This window comes from Corvus cornix, chromosome 5 (assembly GCF_000738735.6).
Source record: "Corvus cornix cornix isolate S_Up_H32 chromosome 5, ASM73873v5, whole genome shotgun sequence".
Classification (NCBI taxonomy): Eukaryota; Metazoa; Chordata; class Aves; order Passeriformes; family Corvidae; genus Corvus; species Corvus cornix.
In genome coordinates, this window is record NC_046335.1 from 52401537 (window position 1) to 52425529 (window position 23993).

General features: G+C 45.3%; 1 protein-coding gene across 1 annotated transcript in view; it reads right to left on the reverse strand.

The window, feature by feature from the left end:
• Positions 1-23659, reverse strand: part of SCUBE2 (signal peptide, CUB domain and EGF like domain containing 2) — a 39628-nt gene extending 15969 nt beyond the window's left edge. The window contains exons 1-15 of the mRNA XM_039552945.1: positions 23113-23659; positions 20681-20803; positions 20126-20251; positions 16857-16991; positions 11305-11430; positions 10793-10909; positions 9827-9916; positions 8586-8702; positions 7455-7577; positions 5778-5894; positions 3317-3439; positions 2719-2835; positions 2044-2130; positions 1290-1394; positions 212-367 (exon numbers count right to left, since the gene is read on the reverse strand). Of these exons, the coding sequence (XP_039408879.1) occupies positions 212-367; positions 1290-1394; positions 2044-2130; positions 2719-2835; positions 3317-3439; positions 5778-5894; positions 7455-7577; positions 8586-8702; positions 9827-9916; positions 10793-10909; positions 11305-11430; positions 16857-16991; positions 20126-20251; positions 20681-20803; positions 23113-23659 (2209 nt within the window). The remainder of the gene's footprint in view (positions 1-211; positions 368-1289; positions 1395-2043; positions 2131-2718; positions 2836-3316; positions 3440-5777; positions 5895-7454; positions 7578-8585; positions 8703-9826; positions 9917-10792; positions 10910-11304; positions 11431-16856; positions 16992-20125; positions 20252-20680; positions 20804-23112) is intronic.
• Positions 23660-23993: the final 334 nt, after the last annotated feature.

Below are 23993 nucleotides of genomic sequence, written 5' to 3' on the forward strand. Positions count from 1 at the left end.
AACAAGTCTGGAATCTGTAAGGACAAATACACAGGGCAGCTCTTTGAAGCTATCCCCATCCCTCACTCTTTCTGAAGCAGTAACATTAATTTTCAAAACAGGAGATACTTTTTATCATCATTGTGCATGCAGGCAGAAGGGAAAAATACAGAAATTAAGAAGCAAACGGCAAGAAGCTTCAAACCGCACCTGGAATTATTTTCCAACCAACCTGTCACCTCCTTCCGGCTTGTTTCAAGCTCAAAGTCTGCAGTGATAAAAATCTCTCTAGTCGCTGTCAGTCTACTGAGGGCTCCATGAGCTTTCTTGCCAGAGCTGCACGTTAGGTTTACATAGTGGAAGCTCTCCATTACTGAATTTTGTCTCTCTGTGTGAACAAAATTAAAGGAAGCAAAAGCTAGGCCAGCTCTGTTGTTGAACATTCACCGGTGCTCAGCACAGGTGTCATCATGAAGATTTAAAGAGGAGCAAACAATCACCTCCATGTGCCGGTAAACAAACAGTTTGGCCAGTCTCTCAGCTGGTGCACAGAATCATGACCATATTCATGGTTTCAATGAGGAAATAAGGTTTAGTTAAAGGAAACACCCAGAATAAGCTCTGGTTCTGGACTACATAACTTGACACTGAGCGTTCAGCGCAGTTTCTCGCTGTTACTCTGCTAAGGACAAACAATCAGACACACTGATCCATCACATTGTTTAATGAATCCTTCCCCCAATTTTTTTCTTTTTTTTAAAGTACTCCTCCTCATTTTCTGCTGACTTTGTAAATTCCCAGGCTATACTTTCTGCTTTGGAACAGATGGAAGAGCTGACCTCACTGCATCCATCTGGGGCTGCTGAAGTGTGAAAGGAAGACAAGAGAAAAGAGGAATAACCCTTGGACAATAGAGTCAGCATAAAAGGTCAGGAGATTCTTCAGTGAGGCATCAGACAGTAGGCAGCAGGTGAGAAAGGAAAGAACACAAAGATAAAAAGAGGAAGAAAAGGAAGAAATCAAAAGAACAAAGAGAATGGTTGATTTTAATGAGAATTTATTAGCAGTGTTACCAAAAAAAAGGATAAGGGCTTTCCTAGCAAGACTGTAAGGATGCCACAAGGAGATTCTGGGATCTGAAATAACCATTGCAAGAATCATGGCCAGGCAGGAGCATGATGCATGAAGTCAGTGAAGAACAGAAAGCCTACAGTCCTCTATGCTTTGCTTATGGTGTACTTCATATCTGAAAAGCAGTTAACCCCTGAGCTATGGCTCTAACCTGCTTACCTGCATTTTTATATCCATACCTGGTATCATCTGCTCCAGACCTTCTTGAAACATCTCAGTCTTTTTCAAACTACATTTTCCTTCATTTAATTTAAAGGTTACGCTTATCTTGATGGCTGAAGCATCTTCAGGAAGAAACAACGACTCATTATTTTTAAAAAAAGGAGTAGGAAATTAAGATAACCCTAATGTCACATCATAATGATGACAACAAAAAATGTGCTGATATGAAGTGATCATCACAGAAAACCTAATGAGATGCCAGAACCCTCTTGCTGTGAAGCTGGTTCACAACTGGAATTAGAATGAAGAGTAGTGCATTTTATTAGAAAAAAGAAAATGAGAGAAAGGGGAGCAAGACCAGATCTACTACTGGGTGAAACAAATAAGGGTGAGCTGAAATCAAAGGAGATACTCCACATCATTTCAGAAAGTAGTTTATGTCTATGGCTGTAAATGCTTTCTAAACTTTACTGTCCAACAGCTCAACCTAAACACGTTGTATGTTGTCAATACTGTCTGGAAGACTAAAAGGAGTCTAGCTGTTTATTTCACTACTGATCTTTTTCTTTATTTTTAAGTCTCAGTTTGAATGATGCTGATGAAGCCACATAAGGGGAATTTTCTGCGGCAATCATGAACTACAATCATGAGGAAGAAAAAAAGAGACAGATTATAATGAAGAAGGAAAGTAGAAAGTCAACAGAAATACCTTTGTTTCACAATTATCAATGAAAATAAATCAAAGTATGTAACAGTAAATGTGGTGATTACCCAGCCAGCTGGAAGCATTTGCATTTTGCTGTTTTTTCTTAAGCTGAGAGGACCTGCCACAGGTGAGGGTGTAGGCATCCTGTGCTCCTAACAGACAGACAGACAGTACAGACACAGGCACAGTGCACACACTGAGGACTCATGTAGCATGAAACACATTTTAAATTGATTGGTATCATCATCCAGTGTTGTTCATGAAATACTCCACATTAGAACTTGTCTCTTCCTAAGCCTTTTAAAGGATTCAGGAAGAGAAACAGCATCTGTCCCATAGGCGCCGGCTGAGTGCGCATGCCGTGTCCTGTGGGATGGAGGGGCTGTGTGGGCAAAATCTCAGACCCCACGCAGGGCTGGAATGCCTTTGCCCCATTCACCAGTGCCTCTCAGGGCCAATTAAGGAATGGCCCAGGGAGCACAGAGAATTCTTCCCTGTCCTCCCCAGCTTCAAAAAGAGACTTGTCGTGAGAAGGGAATCTGAGGGTAGAGTGGTTATAAAAGACAAGGAAAGAGGGGCTTTCCTGGACACTGTCAGGGATACAACCCTTTATTATCTGCAGTGAAAGAGGAAAGATCTGTTTATTGACTACTTCTAGGGGCTTCCATGAGAGTTAGGAGATTGGCCACTCTTACACTCTGTCCAGGATCACATGCTCAATTTCGTTAGCTTTGACTTACCAGAGAATACCTGGACATCCGGAGAGCAGCTCAAAAAGCATCTATCACTCCCACCACTCTTAATGCAGTGCAGCAATACCTTGGGTGACACATTATCAGACAAGGCACCTTTTGTCTCTAAATAAGATAAAACAAACACTCACAGAATTAAAACATCTCCCTTCACCCTACTGATAAATCAGCGTGCAGCTGCTTTTATAGCCGGTACCTGAGAGCACCCATGCAATTAATATGCTGTTTAGACAGAAAATTAAGGCAAAATAAAATCTCTGGAAGGTCACACCACAGAAGTAATTTCCTTTGTCATGAGCAAAACCTTCTCATGCAGAGGAACAAAAGGAAATAGAAGAATGAGCTAGATAAAAGCACAGGAAAGAAAGCATCAAAATCCCTCAAAGTATCTCCTGTTTTTGGGGTTGGTTTTCTGTTTGTTTTTATGAGTTTCAACATCACTACCATCATGCCTTGCTAAAAATTAAAGCAGAATACTGGGAACAATGACTCACACCACTTAACTGGACAGACCATCAAATTTGACTGTAACCATATGGCCCGTTAGACACATCAGGAGTAGAAATGTATTGACTAGACACCTTACCAACACAGTCCTTTTTGTTCCAGTGCAGCTTGTAGTTAGAGTGACACAGGCATTCATAGTCTCCCAGAGTGTTCACACACAGCTGCTGGCAACCACCATTGTTGATGCTACATTCATTAATATCTACAGAGGAGAGACAAAATACTTTTTAAAAGTTCCTCTTCCCGAAGTTCTGCACTCTAACTCTGTTAGGTGAATGTGGACACAAATACTGTTCAGTAGGGTTTTGAAAAGACTGCAGGAATGCTACCTGGACACCCACCTTGAAATAGCTTGTCTTCATGGAAATCCTTTGATAAATGTCAAAATACACCAAATACTGGTGGCTCATAATTAAACAATATCCAGCATCAGCAATACAATAATGAATTAACTCTAAGAAAAGCAGATCAAGTCAAATCTGTATTGCACTCTGTCTGGGTAATTAGTATTTCCAATTTGAAATAAAGACAGAACATGGGCAGGATTCATACTGACCAACCCTCCAAAGGGCTCTGATAGAGACAACTGCTGTGGAACACTTTGGCTCTGTGGGCAAACACCACCATTGTGTCCCCCTTGTCTCTCTTGGCCAATTCTGGGGCCTTGTCCCACCCAATAAATGCCAACAGGAGGAGAAATCACTGACAACACGACACATGCTGCCTCTAGTGCAAACTTGCATGCTGATGCAGAATATACCATTCAGCAGTGCTGTATCCCAGGGGTCAACACTGGGGCCAATACTATTTATCCTCTTCATTAAACCTGGACGGTGGGACAAGAGTTCACCCGCAGCAAGTTCACAGATGACACAAAACTGGGAGGAGTGGCTGATACACCAGATGGTTGTGACACTATTCAGGGGGACCTTGACTGCCTGGAGAAATGGGTCAATAGGAATCTCATGAATTTCAACAAAGGTAAATGAAAAGGTCTCTGTCTTTTCTGCTCGGATCCATGCTGAGGAGGGCTTCACTTCTCTCCCATAGCTTTAGGGCAATTGTACATAAACCCAGAAAGCTGCCATCAAGAAACCTCTTGAAAGTCCCATAAAGTTTGTGCATCTGAGGGTACCTACTTCCACATACATATATCTCAGTGGCAGTAAGTTCTTGTCACTGCTGTCCCCAAACTAGATACCCTCTAAGGAACATTTTGTTAGAAAACACTGCAAAACACATTACAAAACCAGTCTGATTTGGGGGGAAAATATGCTCTTAACAGAACTGAGACAGCAGGGGTAGGAATGAGCAGAGGAATAATGGAGAAAGAAGGCAACACCTTAAACTGGTACTGCTGCCTAAGATACCACAAAATCAGCCCAAATCTTTGGTTTTCATTGACCTTTTGTTAGGATGGCAACCTCTTATCCCCAGCACTTACTGACTTCTTCCACAGAGGTCAGAAGGTGTATTCCCAGTACCCTACCACCTCTGACCAGCCTGTGATTGCCAGTCAATGAGGGACTCACTGTGGTATGGGGATTAACATCTTCTGCACAGGGGTATGACAAGAAAAGGCCAATTAACAGCCAACAGCAAAATCACAGTTCCTTTTCCTTACTGGTAGCCAAAAGAAATTGAATTAATGCAGAGGAATTAACCAGAACCCTTCTTTTACTAAGTAGAGCACATGACAGTGTTATTCCTTATCCAGATAAGTTCCCCTCTTCGTCAGAATAAAACACAGTGATGTTGTAGCCCTGTAACCTTATTTGCAGAATTTCTAGAGACAGAGGGTAGAATGGACAGGCACACAGATTTCTGAATTGTCATCTCCAACTGTGCTCATTCTGCCTCAGAAATAAAAAGGTCTTACTCAGAATTAAGTAAACTTTGGAGTCAGTAAGGTCTTGCCTAGAGCTTATATGAAACAAGTTTGATTCAATTTAGTGTCCCAGTTTTTCATGTTTCCTCATGTCAATTCTGGGAATTTTTCACATGTTAAGGTTCTACGAACAGCTTTCTCTTTCCTTGAACCGTTCTTGTAGGAAAGACATAAAAAATTTAAGAGTATTAATCTTGGCCAGGCTAAAGTGGTACTACACCAGCTAAATTCCAACCTACATCACATGAGGATCTGACACATGCACAAGAGCAACCTGCAGAACTGTAATTTTCAGAGTCACTCAGAGCTTCTGGTTCTTCAAGTCCCACTCCACTGACTTTTCATTGAAGTCAATGACTCTTCTGCATGTGAAAATTGTATTGAATTCTGGATTTCAGATCCAAGTACAAAACCCATCAGTTTGTCCTAATAGTTACAGGTCCTTTTTGCATGCACGGTATAAAGGCAAAATCACTTGAGCAAAGACAGAAATAAGCAGGATCAGTTTCTACTTTTGCTGTGTCTCATTATCACAGCAAGGAGCAAAATTTACTCCGTAGGCCTCCTGCATCTGCTTCAGTTTGTGTCTTGCAGGGACACTAAGCAGACCTGTGGGAACAGCCCTCTGTGCCAGGGCCTGTGTGTAACTCACCTCCACAGTGTGTGAAGCCATACAGGGCATAGCCTTTGTTACAAGTGCACTCGAAGGTGCCGGGGTGATTGATGCACGTGTGGTCGCACGCCCGCTCGAAGGAGCATTCGTCAATGTCTGCAAGGTTTAAAGGGATGCATCAGAACCTCTCAGGCTGGCCAGGGAGCCCTGAGGAGCCAACAGAGTTCAACAACTGCAGAGATGTGCAGATTTATGTGAACTAAGCAGATTCTTTCAAAGCACATAATGTAACATAACAAAATGACAGTTTTTAGAAGAACGCTTGGTTTGCCAAACAAGCTTTTTCTTGGCAAGAGCAAAAACTGATGCTACATTCTTACAATTATGTTTAAAACAAATTATTTCTCCTCTATGGGAGAAGAAAACTGCTGACAAAACTCTTATTTCATTAAGATTACTCTACGTAGAAAAGAAGTCTATAAAGGAAAGCATTGCCTTTGTTTTTTCTCCCTGAATGGAGCTCTTTATGAATTTACAGTGCCTGATTTAAGCCTGCTGAGAATCACAGTGTTCTCTGAGAATGAACATTCATTATACCATCAAAAGTACCTAAAATTGCTGTGCTAGTACATTTTGCATGCCAGGTAAGAATGTTGCAAGACATAAAAAAAGTTCGCATCAACTTCACTAAGATTTTTCATCAATCTTTTTCCTTGGGTTTTGGCATGCATCATGATATCACTTTTGAAACAGCCTAGGGAAAGTAACAGAAGTGGCAGGGGCAAAAGGGAGATGCATGTCTTTAAAATACATCCGTAAACAGTTTTAATTAAAAGAAACCAAAACAAGCTATCTTGAAAATCGGATGTTTATATAGCAACTTTTTTCCCATGTAAATAGTTGTCCTTCTTTGTCTATTTATAAAGGACAAGAAAGCACCAAAACCCTAGGTGAAAATTATTTTCTCTTGGTCAGTTCTGTTTTCTGAAATTCACCTTTAATGTCAGCTGGTTGCCTAGGAAACGGCATAATTCCCCATTTGGCTGACTGAATTTACATTTTTTCATCCTGTTGCTTTTCCACAACCACAGACCATTTTGATCTTCACATTTTTTGTGCATTTAAGCAGCTTAAACAAGATTGATAAATCTATACATACAAACCACTATACAGCAAAGCAAATATGCTTTGTAGGTCTCACAGGAGAAATCCATGTCATCCTCAAGAGCAAATGCTCCAAGATGTTTTAGAGAATAGAGATTCCAGTCTGTCTACAGACCTGTAATTTCATAGATCATGTTATATCTTTTTCCTTAATAATGAGCTCATGGCAACTAAATATCCTATTAAGAAAAAATAGTTTCACTGTAACGGTGAATCAGTCAGTAAGACGGAGAGAGAGACATTGCTTAATTTTCCCTGTAAATTATTTTAAGATCATTAAGGCGGGAGGAAGCATTAACCTCGTAGAGAGCTTTTTAAGATGATGCTGTCTCTGTCCCTTCCAGATAATATCTCACTGTGCCATTGAACATATCTCCTACAATAGCATCAAGCCAACTGTATTAACTCAACAGCTGTTTCAGAAGAAAAAAATCCAAACTGAGGAATGGAAATTATTCTGGAGTCCATTATCACTTCATCATTGTAGTAGATGTCCAAGCCACGCTGATTTGTCCTACTTTTGTTGTACCATTGTCTCTCTAGTGCACATACCTTGACAGGACTTCTCATCTGTTAATAATTTAAATCCTTTTCTGCAGCTGCAATCAAAACTGCCAACAGTGTTTTTACAGAAATGATCACAGCCTCCATTATTGGACTGGCATTCATCAATATCTGTAACAGAAAAAAAAGCCTTCAGCAAATAAACAGAGCTTCAGCAATCAACCTACTTCCAGTGCCAGATGCAGAAAAGAGTCACGTCCAGTCGGTTAGAGGAGCCCAGAAACAAAATCTAGTGAGACTACCACAAATTGTAAGGAAGATCAGATCCAACTCTTAAGAATGATCCAGCCCATTCAGCCCCAGGACAGTGTTATTTGCTCTCATTTAATATATTGCTGTCAGTTGCATTTGGGTAATGCATTCATAAAAGACCATTCCCTAAGTTCTGTTTGGAAACACTTTGACTCCAAGGCTCTCTAAGAGGTTTTAGTGTCTTAAACATTCTCTCCATTTCCTCTTCATAAGCCCTGCAGAAATCTCAGAGACTTCCTGAGCTACCCCATCCTTTCCACGGCAATAGTAGAATGAGGCCTTTATCTAATATCAATTGACTCAGGCCTGGCGATTTCATCATTTTTGCTTAGCAGAACAGCCTTAACATCTAATTACTGGAAAAGCAATATGATATACAACCCAACCATGCCTTTGGTCCTTGCCAGTGCCCTCATTAGAGGTGCTTGGCCCAGTGCATATTTATAAAACACATCCCTGTTTACACACTGATATTTACTTACCAACTGCTCTAATGTCCAGCTGGCTGTGGGTAGTACAGCAGGCTGTTGCTATTGGACTGGAGACCTGTAAGTACCCACACACCTGCTGGCCTCTGCTTGACCACAGAGCTGTTCTTGCTCTCCCAAACCTCACCTCCAAAAAATGAGGCACAAGAGGTGGAAGTGGAAAGACGGAGGGCAGAGCAGAAGAGAATCTCTGCACATGATACACTTGATGTGGAGGAAACCACACCCTCTACCCCCGGTGCAGTCCTTCCTTTGGTCAGATTGCACACACCAGCCTTCCTCTGGACACTGGGCTGCCTTTGTTAGGAGATTAATACCTTACAGGACTTGGTAACACTTTACAGTTGTTGGTACACGTGTCCAGGAGTATAAAACCCACCTTTGCATGTCTTGCCATCAAACTGGAGCGTGAATCCAACGGGACAGCTGCAGTGGACGCCGGTGGATGTGTCCTTACAGGTGCGATCGCAGCCGCCGTTGTTCACTGCACACGTTTCTGGCCAACGAGACGAAGCTCAGGTTTGCTCAGGGAAATTATGATGGTACCAAGAAACATTGTGGGATACAAGACACAGTACCAAGCACACTGCTATTCAAACATTTAGCCTAGAACACACAAGCAACTGCTAAACGCATGTATTGGCAAAATCCCTGCCTCAGCTATTTCCAGGTTTTTTTGGAAACTCTAGGAACCAAAATACCATCTTCTGGGTATTCTATTTGTGTCTTAAACACAAATCCCTGCTCCTTGATGATGAATCTCTTACTGTCAGTCTGTTTCCTTATGCCCGCACTCAATCCCGGCTGATCCTCTGACACTTCCCACCAATGGAACACCTGGTTTCACTCAGCACTACTAAACCAGTTTCCTTAAATCCCTCCCAGCTCACCTTCCCACATTACCTGTGCTCCCAGTCATGGTGGATAACACCCTCACTGAGCATCCCCTCAGCCTGGTAACCCAGGTGCCATTTCAACCAAAGTTTGTTCCTCTCACTGCCCCCTATGCAAACTGTGTCTCAATCTCACCAAATCTTTCTAGTGAACACTCCTAAAACACAGTTCTTCACAGCCAACCAACCAGAAATAACTCACTCTTTGGCATTCATCCTCTTGTCATCAGTCTAATCACCTCAGTCAGTCTAACAACCTTTTCACTGGCTGGACAAATGCAATTTTACATAGAATGTATTGATTGAGAGAGCTGCAAAGAACATTTTTTTATGTCTGCTTTTTGAAGTCTTCTTTCTAGCTCTATCCTCGTTTTCTGCAGCATCAAGCATATGCTACTTATTGTCAAGTTTTGAGAGCTCTACTGGCTTATTCCCTCCCAGTCTCTCATCTCACATGCACTATTGGCACGCTGTGTTCAACCTCCAAGGGAAGACAGAGTGCATCTTCTTTCTTCCTCTGTCATTCTTTTTGAAAACAAGGCTATATGTTTAGAGGTCTGAACATTATGGAATAATATTATCTCCTTAAGAGGGAGTGGATAATCTCAGGCAGAATTCAGCCCAGAGCTGAAGGTTACAACAAAAAAAACCAAGAAAGCCCCACACCAATTCTTTGATCTAAATAGTTTCAACAAGCAGCAGAATTATTTTGGATCAGCACTTTTACCCATAAGCAACCGTCGCTTCACTCTCTTGTCCACATCAGCTGCTGCTGTAGTGTTTCCCTCAGAAATGTCAACAGCAGCCTCTTCCCTCTCTGTAAGGAACATGAAAAAAGCAAGTGAGTAAAGGTGCCCTGACCAGAATCCTCATCTGACATCCAACACACACACACACACACACTCAAACAGCTTCATCACACGCTGAATCAGAGACAGTCGGAACTGGCCAGGCAGAAATAAATAATTTTTAAAGCGCAAGCAGTAATAAAAATCATGAAGACCCTTCAGTCAAAACCATGAGAATACTCTGCTTTTGTGGCTTCCTTACAAGTCATGTTTGCTTCAGTACTCTTAACAAAACAAAAGATGTGCTACAGATGTAGCAAACAGCAACAAGATGAAAGAACTAATTGAACTGTCATGAACTGTTCTGTGAGGAGCTCACTGTCATCATCTATCGTGGGTTAATTGCAACGACCAGCCAGTTATGCCTGAGCATTTGATTTCAATCAACAGACAACAAACTCTTCCAGAGACTGGAAGAGTTTATCAATCTTAAGTACTTTCTTTACTGGATAACTGCCTTGCCAAAATTATACATTAATTGATTTCAGAGTCCCAGTTTTAACAGATGTACTCCTTGGTTACACTCTCTGACTCATGTTATTGAAGAAACTGAACCTAGAATACCCTAGAGGGGAGGAAACCTTCTTTGGTTAGTGACAGGCCTCGTGTTTCAGGGGGGACCAGTGATAATTACAGGTTGCAATAGTATTAGGTAGCTACTTATATAGGGAAGCATAAATTGCCAACCAACTCACTCACACACTATCAGGTTCCCTAATTTTAAATTCCTTCACATTTTCTAGCCATGCTCTTATGAGGGGCATTAATCATGCACACACAGCACCACCACACCATCCTCGAGCTGGCCATCGACAGAAAACTACTTCCCTCCACCGCATACTGACCCAGGCAGGTTTTCCCATCCACGTGCATGACGTACTTGGGGTGACACCCACAAACAGGCCCATCATCAGCATCATCACACGTGTGCTGGCAGCCCCCGTTCCCGTGGTTACATGTCACTGGGAAGAAAACACATGTCACTCTCACAAGTACTTCCAGCACTTTTGAAGGACGGTGTGCAATTCCATCGCCAGCTGAGCATCCAACACACCTTCGTAATGTGCCCCTGTCCTGAAGGACTCTGTGAGACTGAAACAGTGCAGAGCTGTCTCGTGGAGCTGAACTTCCCATCATTATGAATGATGGCACAACTCCCAAACTACAGACACTACAGCAGTTAATTGACCTGTGTGACAGTGTCCAGAAAAGACATCAATTCTGGTTTAATTCAAATGCACACAGTTCAGGCGTATCATCCCTCATTAGCTAAAACATACCAAATCCCATTTCACCGCAAACAGAACACCATTTGTTCACTTTGGGAAACCATAAGCATATGCAGAATGTTGCCTACAAATGCAGCTCCTCTGGTTCTTGGACAGCTCAAATCCTGGTCGGCATTCACAGGCAACTCCTCCTTTGGGCGTTTCTCTGCAGATGTGGGCACAGCCATGATCTTTGTTCATGCAGCTCATGCCTTCTGCAAAACAGGAAAGGTACAAGAGCTTCAGCACCCTCAGCACCTCTGTGTGCAGGCAACAAAGTCAGTTCAATACACACACATACTCCAGCCTGCTACCCTGGGAAGGCTCCGCAGGGCTGGGACAAGAAGTGTCAGCTTACAGAGAGGAAAGGCAGCAAATCCAGTCCCGCATAGTCAATGGCCCCAAGGTTTCTCCTTCTGTGATCTTTTCTGTGCCCATGTTCTTTGACTGCAAGGTCAAAGAGCAACATCCACAGGTTTGTACAGCACCTGCATTCTCATTCAATGCTCCCACTTTATACCAGTGTTCATAAAACCTCCTCATTTCTTTTATAAAAGTGGAAATGTCCTGGCAAGATCCAAGTCCAAAGTGAAGTTCTTATTTCTCTGCTTAAAAGAGCAGCCAGCAGACACAGGAATGTTTAGAACAGCAGTCACAAGGGTCATCCCAATTTCAATTACTGGCTTACAAAGCAGATTCCCAGAGTCATAACCTATCTCAGCAGTGACCAAGTAGACACCAGGCCGACATGCAGATTGCACACATGCTGTATATCAGTTCTCTTTTTGTTAACCATTTTGTTTTCAATTTTTTCCTGATTTCAGTAAATACCACCCAAGATAACATCACTGGGTATTATTACCATATTCTGTATTTCTACACACCTTCCCAGCTAGACAGAATTTAGTGCCAGTGCCTGCTTTAACCAAATGAAGAACCAGTGTGACACTAGTGACTCTATTTCTTTTGCTACACCTCCTAAAACATTCTGCCATTTTTATCTCTGCCAGTCCACGCACAGCGCTCAGTGACTGCCAGAGTGTCCTGTCTGGCCTTTGCAAAAAGATGAAGTCAATTGAATGGGGAGGAATAGCTCCTAAAATAATTGTAAAAACTTCTTCCACCTTGCCCTATGGTTCAGTGCAATCAGTGGCTTTGCCATTGGCAAGAAGGTGGTACAGTCTGTACACATACAACACAAAAACACACAGCAGCTGGCTGAGTTACCCAAAGGGATCATTAGACCAAACAGGTTTTCTTTAACAGAATACCGCAGATTTTTGATGAAGTCCTCTACAGTGCTACAAAACCAGGAAAGAGAAGACACCTGAATGCTCTCCTGGGGTATACAGAGAGCATAACTTTGCCATCAAATTCACTGCCTTGGCACATCTGGCTTTAAAAGGACAAGTTACACCAAAATGTTCTCTCTCTCAGTGAGAACATTTCATTTGTGAAGACCAAGTGGAGCACACTTTGGCTGCAAGGGCTCATCCCACACCACCCCAGCGAACTCCACTGGAGCTGAGCAGATGCACAATCAGAAGCAGAACAGAAAGGGTGACCATGCTGCTGGAAAGGGATTGTGTGATCAATTCCACATCCTATATATTTTTTAAACTTACACAGCCCTTTTGGCAGCCTTATTGCTAAGTGAAACAAACCCACTGCATTGTGAGGCAGAGGTCACCATTATTCCACTCCACTTCAATTAGGTCCTTGTTCCACACCGCTATTCTTGCCCCCTGAAGCACCAGCTACAGGACCCTTTCTCTATTAAGACAGCTTTAAGCAACAAAAGAATGGACTTTGCAGAGCCCAGATTATTCTGCTCTACTGGCTTTTTGATTCCTTTCCCACAGTGAGGACTCTCCAGAAGTCCAACAAGACAATGAGGCTTCAAAACCTGCAGCGCACAGACACAGCCCAAGGAGCCCACAGGAAAGCTGTCACCCATTATTGTGTCAGTCAAGGAAGGAGACAACCTATGAGGCCACAAATTAGCCTCATTAGCACTGGTGTTTTTGTGAAAGTTCTGGTCTTAAGCATGCAGTATGGTTTGGTCTGTTAGCTCGGAGGGGTTAGAGAGCATTAAGGGAATTAGCAGCTTAGCTTCTGTTAACAAAGTCATTCTTTTGTCTCTATTGAGCTACCAAAGGGGAAACTGTTCAAGCAGGTACTTTGGTAAAGTTCACTGACACCAAACAAATGGTTTCTATGCTCCATTTGGGATTGCTCCGTTCTGAGTGAGCAGAATTCAATCAGGTCTCCACAGAAAGCTAAAGCCGCACTTTCCAGACCAGGATGCATTTTAATAACAAAGTATCCATTGTGTAACAAGGTACTCCACCAAACCCACCAAAATCTAGCTACCCAAAAGGCAGTTTCATAGAAGATACCCACATCCACACATTCCAGCATTTACTATGGGGTTGCTGCTTGTTTCCAAAGGTCATAAACCTCTCCAAGCCCCATTTCATAAGGTTGTATTAAAAACACATCTGTAAAGCCATAAAAGCTGTGCAGCTGCAAACTCCTTGGTGGACACAAAGTCTCCCAGGTCACATTGTTCCAGTGCTGTTGCAGTGGCAGACTGTGGTCCAGAACCAAACCCCAAACAAATTTTGGTCAAATCCCATCACATACTTCCCAGACCCACCATTTCTCTTGCAGGAGACCCTGCCCTACTGTCTCACAAATATCTTGGGATGGATGACTCTGGATTGCCACTCTCAGCCAAAAGAGGTGAATCCAGCGCCTGCCTGGCTGAGCAGATCCCAAGCCAGATGAGTCCTTTCTGATGACTGGACCTTCTTGAAGTTACCCAGCAAGCCTGAAATGTGAGCACTCCTGTCACTGGCAAAACACAGGCAAAAAAAGCCAGCATGGTATTTCCCTATCAGGTCATGCTAAATTAATCTCTTATATGTATGATCTGTGTTTCAATCTTTGTATTTTTTCGCACGGAAGGTGTCAGGACAACATTCCCAATCTGCTAAGAGCATTAAGGCTCCATTTAGGGCATGTTCAAGCAGGCACTCCGTAGGACAGAGGGAGAGGATGCAATGATATAGAGTTACCAGAGGTTCTCAGAGGCATCCTCTAATAGAAAAATGGTGAGGAGCATCAGCACAGCCAGCAGAACAGGACATCCCAGGAATGCTTTAGTCGTTCATCATGCTTGCTACATCCTCATGTTAAGGCAACTTTTCCCCAAAAGCTCTCTAGTTATCCCTGTTCTCCACAGCCAAGGCTCCTAGAGTGACAGTGAGATGGTGCCCTGTGTACGCATCCACACAGAAATTTGAAACGTGGCTTTCATCCCACAGATCCAGTTCATTCCCATCAATTCAGCCCAACAAACAGAGAGCTATGACTGTGAAATACCACAAGGGAGAGCAGCAAGATTTGCCATCCAGAGCAATATCAGCCACAAAGATGTACTACGTATTTACTCACCAAAAAAAATGTTTTCCTTCAAATTTTTGTATTCTCCAATACGGGGCAAGTTGAACCCAGAAACAAGGTGCACATGCATTGCTGCCCTGCCATGAAACAGCCTTTCCCTGGGTAAACAGCCTCCCAAGGTAATTCATTCTCCCACACAGATGAAGAGCAACTCATTTCAGCAGGCAAACAAGGAAAGAAATAGGATTGCACACAACTTCCCAGGACAGTTTTGGTTCCTGTGGTTTAAGCTCCAGTTCACTCTACTTCTGTGTATTTAAAGGCCAATACAGCAGACCACAAGGAAGGTCTGTCAGGTATTAATGTATGAAGAATCTTAGCTGGGCTGGGAGACAGGGAAGGAAATATTCCCTCATTTTACAGAGAAGAAGCACGACTGAGTAGATGATCTAGGCAGTAGGAGACAAAAGCTACTTTGATCAGTGCTGTGAGGTCTCGAAACAGAACCAATAAAGTATGAATACTGAGCAATGCATACACAAGGCAGAGAACAGAAGTCCCAGAAATGAGCAGAAAAGCAGAGAACAAAGTGAGGGGAGAGATAAAGCAGTGAGATTTGGCTTACAACAGACATGCCCACCCAAGGGAAAAAAAAAAAGGGTTAAAAAAAAAAAGGTGGGGAATCCCGAGCAGTACTTTATAGTAATGAAGGGGGGTGGGAGGGAAACAGTCACAGCATGAAAGTGTGAAAAAAATGGCTTTTAAAGAAAGCAAAACAAACACTTCAGTGTTTTACTAAGAAGAAAAAAATGTATCAGGCAAAACAGCGTGTTGGGGTTTTTTCTTAAGATGGGTTTTGATAAAGATGTACTTTATTTGATAGTATTTATGAAAAAAAAATCCCACATATTTTTTCCCCTCTTTGTTTTCCTTTCCAAAGAAAATGGCCTAAGTTTAGTGGATATTTGGTATTATGAACAAAAGGTCTCTTTGGGAAAAAAAAGCTAAGAGAAATTAAAAGCATCTTTAAGAAGAGAGGTAGAATTCTAAAGGTACAATTTAGGGAACAAATATTAATAGGGAATGCTGCTGCTGTCAGTTCAGGAGAGTAGAATGTACTCAAGTAGCAGCAAGTGTGAAGAGTTGGAAGTTTTTCCTCCCTTGGCATCAGACAAGACAAGGAGTTCAAGAAACCAGTTTCTGTCCTTAGAGACCTCCTCCATGGAGGCACACAAACTCACATCCCTGCTAGCCACATACCTTGTCCCACTACTGCTGCCCTCCTGCCTGCCCCCACTCCTGGCTCAGCCCCTGCAGTGACAACCGGAGCCGTGGCCTGAGAAACCACCCAGCCCCTGTGAGACCAAGCCCAGGGCCAGAGGAGCTGGGAACACAAATTCTGAATCCAAACAAAAGATCAACTCAGCTCTGTCAGATGACAGCCACCTCAGCACCCTCATCTGTGGATGGCCCTATGTGTCTCTAAATGTTGATCTCTTCACTGTGGGGATTTTTAAAGTGAGATTTGTTTATTCATGCTCAGATTCCTCTTCCAGTTATGCCAACATAGATTAAAGAAAGCTTTGCAGCTTTAAATACTTCTTACTAAGATTTTCACTGTACAGTTCAATGGACAACTCCCTGATCTGAGCAACCACTTGAAAGTATTTCCTAAGGGCATCCAAAATAATTTTGTTCAATCTGATGTCTAATTAGACATCCAAGACTCTGATCTCTCAAAGGTCGCTTCACAAAGGTTTCACTCAAAACAAAGCACTAGGTTTGAATACCTTTTGGGCTGACAAACAATAAATCTCTTAGCTGAAACCTAAGCACTGTACAGGGAATCTAAAACGTATCTGAAGGTAGTTCAGGTATTGCCCTGTAACTAAAGCCAGTGAAAATGGTCAGAACTTGCTGTCTTTCCATTTGTTGCCATTCCCTGGATTAGGACACAGCTTAGCTGCACAGCAGAGCATCAAGGACACGGGGAGTACAGCCTTTAACAAGCACAACACCGCAGACACACAGGTGGGATCAAAGAGGAGGAAGGGATGTAGCGTCGTTAAAGCCTCTTAGAAGATTCTGACACGCTGCTCCTTTTAAAAGCAGTGAGGACTTCAAGACCCTTCACAGCTTTGAAAACCTCAACTTAGAAATACTTGTGAAGATGGTTTAGAGCTGTTGCCTCTGTCAGGAGCTGCTGCTCGCTGCCCGGGGGCAGGGGCGGTACCTTCAGAGCGGTGGATGCAGGTATGCTGGTTGTCGCTGAGGAAGAAACCTTCCTTGCAGCGGCACTCGTAGCTCCCCACGGTGTTGACACAAACGTGCTGGCAGCCACCGTTGTTGAACATGCACTCGTCTGTGTCTGAAAGAGAGAGGGGAAAGAGAGATCAGCTTTGTGCTCACACCAACCCACGGTACATACAGACATCGGCTCGGGCTGGAACCACCCAGGCAGCTGAGACACCCCGGGCTACCCCGTGGTTGCAGTTGTGCTGTCACCCTTGGGAAAGTGCATTTCTGCTGCCGCTCTTCCCCTGTTTGCAGTCTGCTCGAGCAGCCACAGGGCTCCCAAGAAATGCTGGCCAACCCAAATAACCAGAGCTGATGGTTACAGCTAAGGAGGAGCAGCCTTGGCAGAGCCAGATCAGGCCCCCCAGCACCCACGGGAACATTCCGTGCCCCTCAGTGCAGCTGGATCTGGCACTGGCACTCCACAGCTCTGGAACATCCAGCTGAGCAATCACACCTGGGTCTGTCTGGCTCAATGGGACAAGACCCTTTGGATCCAAACCCATCCAAGCTATAAAAGGCATTTTCCCAGAAAGCTCCACATCCTGAAGCAAATGAGGAACAAGAAGAATACAAACCTCAAATTCAGTTAAAAACCTATCCCCTGCTTCTTCCTTTCACCCTAGCTAGAATTCACACACCACATCTGTTCTGGTGCTTGGTTTGATTTATCATCCTCCTCCCTCAAGTCTAGGACATCATCACTCATCATCAAGGCTGCTGCTGTGTTGCCTGACTGCGGTCAAGCACAAGAGCAGAAATTCTGGAAGCAGTTTTAATCTTGATTTTGCAACATTCAGAGCCTCAGCAACACCAGAGAACACAGAAGGATTCTGCATGCAAGAAAACCGAGAGAACCAAAGAGTAGAAAAACTTTAGCTAAGCCTCTGAACAACAAGATGCCCATCCCAATCTCCCAATTCTTTGGAATTTTACCCCTTAATAAGCACAGGTTTTTTGTAACCACTACCACCAAATACTTTTTCTAGCCTAATTTTCAGAAATTTTAACAGGAGCTCAAAAATGCTCAGTCCCTTAAAAACAGGACAAAACCTTGCTGAGGCAAAGCACTGGTCTCATTTGCAAATTCATCTGTAACATCATGTTTGCTCCCTATTCTGTTCATTGTTCCTGGCTAATAGCACAATGTTTTTAAGTTAACACTGTAGCGTTTCTGGCAGAAAACAGCTGTCTTTTAAAAAAAAGGAGAAAGAGAGGCTGTTAGTAAGAAGCATAACATAGTATTACAACAGATTTAATGTCTAGTGAAGGCAGTGAGTAAGCCAATTGGATGCAAAAGAATGTGACCTGCTGGAGAAAAAGAGCGGCTGACATATGTCCATCACAAAGGAGCTGAGTATTTTAGAGTTCTGCAGCTATGTGAATGTGCAAACAATCATGAATAAACAGCCACCACGAGCCTTTAGTGCTATAGATTTGAACTCCAGCAGATGTTTCTGTCTTACAGACCTTGGAAAGCTTTCAAAAAAATCATCTCTTTCCAACAAGTAATTGTCTATTTGGCTTAAACCCAGGCACACAGCCGAGATCTTCAAAAATAAGGGTGAGAGGAGGGCAACCCTGGCGTGAACAAAGTAAATAAACAGATTAAGAGAAGATGTGATCCAATTTGCTGCATGCCAAAATATTTATTTAACGTTTACATCACAACTCAAAATTGGCACATCAGTGGTAAAACCCTCATTGTATGTCAATGACATTTTATTTTATAGGTCTGCCATGCAACACTGAGCATAGTGACACAGCAGGTGGTAGATTTTGGTCTAAGTTACATTGCTGGTCACAAACAACCCAGCTGAAGCGTGCCCTGGGTACAAAGAGAATAAACACATGCCTTTTGGTGCCATTGTCAGAGGCTGTGTGTTCCTTCACATCCAGCCCTTCGTGGTAACCTCAACTGAACTCCACTCTGTGTTTACACTAACGCAAAAATAAGATGGATGTTCTGTTATTTTAAAGTATCTGCAGATATTTTGTTTCCCTCTCTACCTTATTTAGTTAAATACCTGGAACCTGGTGAGTTCACCCTCTTCCACTAACTCTGTAGAAAGCTGGGCACACAACAGGTTCCCAGCAGGTAAACCCCAACACAATCCCACTGAATCTCCAGAGCTTTTCTGATTTGTCCCAGCAGAAGATACAGCCTGGGGGTGGTCTGACCCCCACCTGATGTGCCACACACTGGTGGGAAGTGCCCCAGCCAAGCTCACTTCAGTTATGCAGGGAGAGCAGCTTTCCCTCTGACTGCCAAGGGTATGGGGGTGTGTCTGGGCACACCCACATGGAGAGCAGCAGCAGAGGAAAACTGAGCCATGTCCAAAAAAGCAAATGGCACAGGCAGCACAGGGCTGAGCCACACGGGGTGCCCAGCTGGGGTCCAGGAAGCAGGACAGCTTCAGCAGCACGAGGCTCTGCGGCAGCACTGCCAGCAGGCTGACAGCTCCCACCTTTCTGTGCACTGCTGCACTCGGTGCTGGAGGATCCTACCGCAGCAAAGCCACAAGGCCTTGTTACTCATTGCTAAAGATTTTCACCTGTTGGCACACAAAAAGGAGACTATCGACGTCTTAAATAAAGAAAAAGATGGTCAGAGAGAGAGTGTGCATGGAGGGTCAGCAGAGTGCTGCCCTGAAAACCCTTCCAGAGGTGTGTCCTTTGTCTCACACTAACCACCCAGGGAAAACCCACACACTGGCATTGGTCCCTCTGTTCTTGAGTGGCCTCCATCGTATACAGCTGCTGCACGCTCCAAATCATCCTCTCCTTTCGGGAATACTCAGACACATTAAGAGTGAGAAGCCCCCACATTACAGACACATTTGAGAGAGACGATTGCTAAGCCTGGAAGCACACCTGACAACCTGACTAAGCTAACTGTGGAACAGAGAGGACAGCGATAGCACATGTTCCTTTCTATAAACTCATTTAGCATAATAATAGATGACATTTGACACCCTTAAACCCAAAGCACTCCACAGAAATATAGCACAATTATCCTCAATTACAGAGGGGGAAAGGCCCACACTGGGATGGCACATCAGTACCTGGAAATCCTTGGTCCCACATGCAACATTCTTCTCTCCCTGAACTGACTGAGCCCAAGAGATTGCCATGTGTTCCCCATGGATGCAGCTACAGGGCAGTGTTCACATCACCACCCACACTGCTCCTGAACACACTCCTTACCCAGGCAGTTGTGGCCATCGTGAGCCAACATAAAGCCATCGTAGCAAGTACAGCGGTAATTCCCTGGAATGTTGAAACACTCGTGGACACAGCCCCCATTGAAGTCATTGTCACATTCATCAATGTCTGAGGAATAAAGCAAAAGTCAATATGATGGATGCTTGCCTGAGTGTTATAGACAGGGATGTGACTGCGTAAATGCAAGCAGCAACTGCTGTCCAAAATCATCATTGTCTTGCAAATACACTATATTTAATGCATTTCTTGCTGAACGTTTCTGGTGACTGAGAAAACACCCTGAGACCCCCTTGCAGCTTTAGCTTTTATTTTTTAAGGCTGCTGGTTAAACAACAAACTCATTATCAGGCTGAGTGATATGAACAGGTAAAAACCCATGCAAGGTAGGCCTTTAATTTTGTAAACAAGAAGTAAATCAGGTGACGAAACAATGACTATTTTGATCCAAAAATCATCCTCCATTATTTTTAGTGGCTCTATTTTCTTAGAAATGCTCCATGCTGACACAGACAGAACATGGTGCTCTGGTCCCTTTACCTTCACATTTCTTCCCTTCGCCAGTGTAGCCCACTTTGCACATGCACTTGTACAGCTTCGGGGTGTTCTGACAAATAGCATCTGGGTGGCAGTCGTCCAGCCCCAGGGCACACTCATCCACATCTGTGAAAAGACAGCAGGCTCAGGAGAGATGTCAGCAGGAGGAGAACAGGGCATGTCTCCTGAACACATCCCTGAGGAGATCACAAGGCTGAGCACCTCTCTGTGGTGCCCACGAGAATACTGTGTGGTTTTGTGTGTCAGGACAGAAACATGCAGAGACAGTATCTGCACTTCAATTTGTGTAATATTCTACCTGCACACAGATGTATTTATATGCAATTCAGATAAGCCCATGTTAAGATCTTGTGCACATTTATAAATACATCCAAAACAATCTCTTAAGGGCTAGATGCTCCATGAAATTCAACTGATAGTCTCAGAGATTCATCAGAGATTGTTAATCTTTCTGATTAACAAAAGCAGTCACCAAAAGAGTTCATGATCACATCCATGCATCACCTGCAGGAAGCCCAATGATTTTTAAAATAACAAGAGGAGTCAATAGAAATGTACTTTCAAAGTCACCACCAAACCATTAAAAGACTGACTTACCATTAAAAAGATGTATAATCTTAAAAAAAAATTTTAAATACAAGAATAGTATCTGGTAAGCAGCATTGCCAAATCACCTGGCCAGCCATCTCAAAGCACTGAAGCAAAATATCCAGGTGGAAACTTCAGAGAAGAGGAAATGAAGAGAAAGGGAAACACCAACAGGAAGAAGTCCTGGAGATGAAGCGTAGACAGAAGAGGAAGAAAAGTTACAGGCAGCAGAAGACATCAGCACAAGTTTTTCACACAGCAGAGGAAAGCTGAAACATGGAATCAGGAAGATTTCCAGCAACTGGCTAAAAGGAAGAATTGTAGAAGCAACAGTCCACACAGGTATAAAAAGTGCCTCCTAAAACAAGAAATAGGGCATGAGTATCAGCAGAAGGCAACTACTTCAATAGTCAGCCATTTTTTATGGTGGGGATCACTTTCTAAAGGGGAATTTCAGCCAGCACTTCTCCCATTTACAATTATAGCATTCATCCTGCTCTTTTTTTTTTTTTTTTCCCCAATCACAAAATGTGCCTGTAGGTACTGCAGCAGCTGCCAACTGCAGAAAGTGTTCACTTGGTTTTAACTCCTCCTGGGGTTTGGCTGGGGGAAACAAGGCAAGGAGCCAGTGTTAGAGCAGCAGTGCTTTCCTCGCTCTCAGGTGCACACAGCTCCAGTAGCAGTGATGGGGTCCCCAGATGCTACCACCAGAAAACAAGGAGAAGGTGGGAAACAGTGGAAAACAGCTGGGAAGAGCAGCAGAATCTGCCTCCTCTCAAAGCAGAAAAGTCAAGCCATTAAAAAATACGGGAGGCAGTGAATTGAAGGAGCAAGTCGTGCAAGGGGAATAGCTGCGGGCCTCCAGCTAGTGGGACTCAGGTAGGTGGGGCAGAAAGAAAGGATGGGCAGGGAAGAATAGCGGGCATAAAGCAGCATCAGCCACACGTGCTGATTGTGTGCCCGCAGCACCGCCAGCTCTCCCCTACCCGAGCCAGCGGGACACACCTGTCCCGGCAAGAGGGGTCCCAGAAAACACACAGCAAGGAGAGAGCTTCCCTCTAAGCCAGGACACACAGACATCAATCAGCTCTCGTGCCAGCGGCAGGACGGCGGCTCTGCTGGGTTATTCGTACACCGCCCCTCTGATCTGCAGCGTGCGGTAAAGAACCGCAACAAGAAGCCGCAGCACTAACGCACTGAAAGGCATGGAAAAGAGGGCTAGGAAAAACCCGCAGGCACAGAGAGCGAGATTTCCCCTTGCAGTGACAATATTCAGAGCAGAAGAGAGACCCTGGAGGAACGAGACTATGAGCAAACATCGCAGCCTTCAACTTGGCAGGAGGCGGCGGCGGGAGAATCCCTGGGCTTGTTCCGCGGGGACCGAAGGCAGCTTCACCCGCAGCACACGCCGCTCACACCCCGCTCCCCAGGTGCCCCGTCCCGGGGCTCATCCCGCTCCCGGGGCAGCGGGAACCGCCGGGAAAGCGGCACTGGCAGCACCCGCGGAGCCCGAGCGCCCTGCGAGCAGCGACCGACCCGCGCCGGGCACGGCCCCGCCACGGCCGCACCTCACCCCGGCACCGGCCCCGCGCCCCTTCCCTTCGCCGCCCGCCTCCCCCGCCCCGGGGCCGGGCAGGAGAGGAGAGCCGGGACCGCCCGGTGCCCCGCGGGGGGAGCCGCTGTCCGGGGCTGAGGCGAGCGGGGGCACTCACCGGGCGGGGAGCGGGGGCACTCACCGGGCAGGGGAAGGGGCAGAGGGCACTCACCGGGCAGGGGGCACTCACCGGGCAGGGGCAGGGGGCACTCACCGGGCAGGGGGCACTCACCGGGCAGGGGCAGCGCGGCGGGGCCGGCCGGCGCGGGCAGCAGCAGGAGCAGCAGCGGCAGCGCCCTCGCCCCCGTCGCGCCGCGGCGGCCGCCGGACCCCATCGATGGCGCTGCTGCCGCTGCCGCCGCCGGGCGGGAGGAGGCGGCGGCGGAGGGAGTGTCTGGGGCGCCCGGCCCGCCTCGCACTGACAGCGGGCGCGGGGCGGCGAGGGCTGGGCGGGCCGCCCCCTCCCCTGCCCGGCCCTGCCCCGCTGCCCCGGGCGCGGTGGGCGCACCCGGCACGCGAACCGCCCCATCCGCGCCCGTGGAAGCCCCGGCAGCCGCCCCGGCGCTCGCCCACCTGCGCAGCGCCCCAAACACAGGTGTCCCGCGGAGCCGCTGCCCCCCGCAGGAGCGGGAATAGCCCACACGCAGGCTGCGGGTGCCCCCGGCAGCTGTGCCCGAGCCGGGGCTGCCCGCGGCCCGGGAACCATCGCCCGCCGCAGAGACAGGCCCGAGCGAGGAGCCTGTCGCAGCCCGAACACACGCGGCTCGCTCCAGCCTCATTTGCGTTTGTTCAAGAATATAATATTGACATTTTTACCGTGTAATTACACCCCACTGCAGAGCGTGAATCCCCGGCTGAAGGCCATGCCAAAACCCACACATCACCCCACCCCCAACCCAGCCCCATCCCACCTCCATTCCCAGCTAGGGATTTCTCACAGCTGTCACTCCTTTGGCAGGTAAAATTGGCTCATACATTATTCACTGAAATTATAATTTCCTAAATAATGTCTGACCTTTCAAGCTGCAAGCAAAAGCAGGCAGTATTCTCTTCCACCCCTCCCTCCCATCCCCATTTCACTGCCCTTTCTCTTTTGTTTTGTTCTGTGAGAAA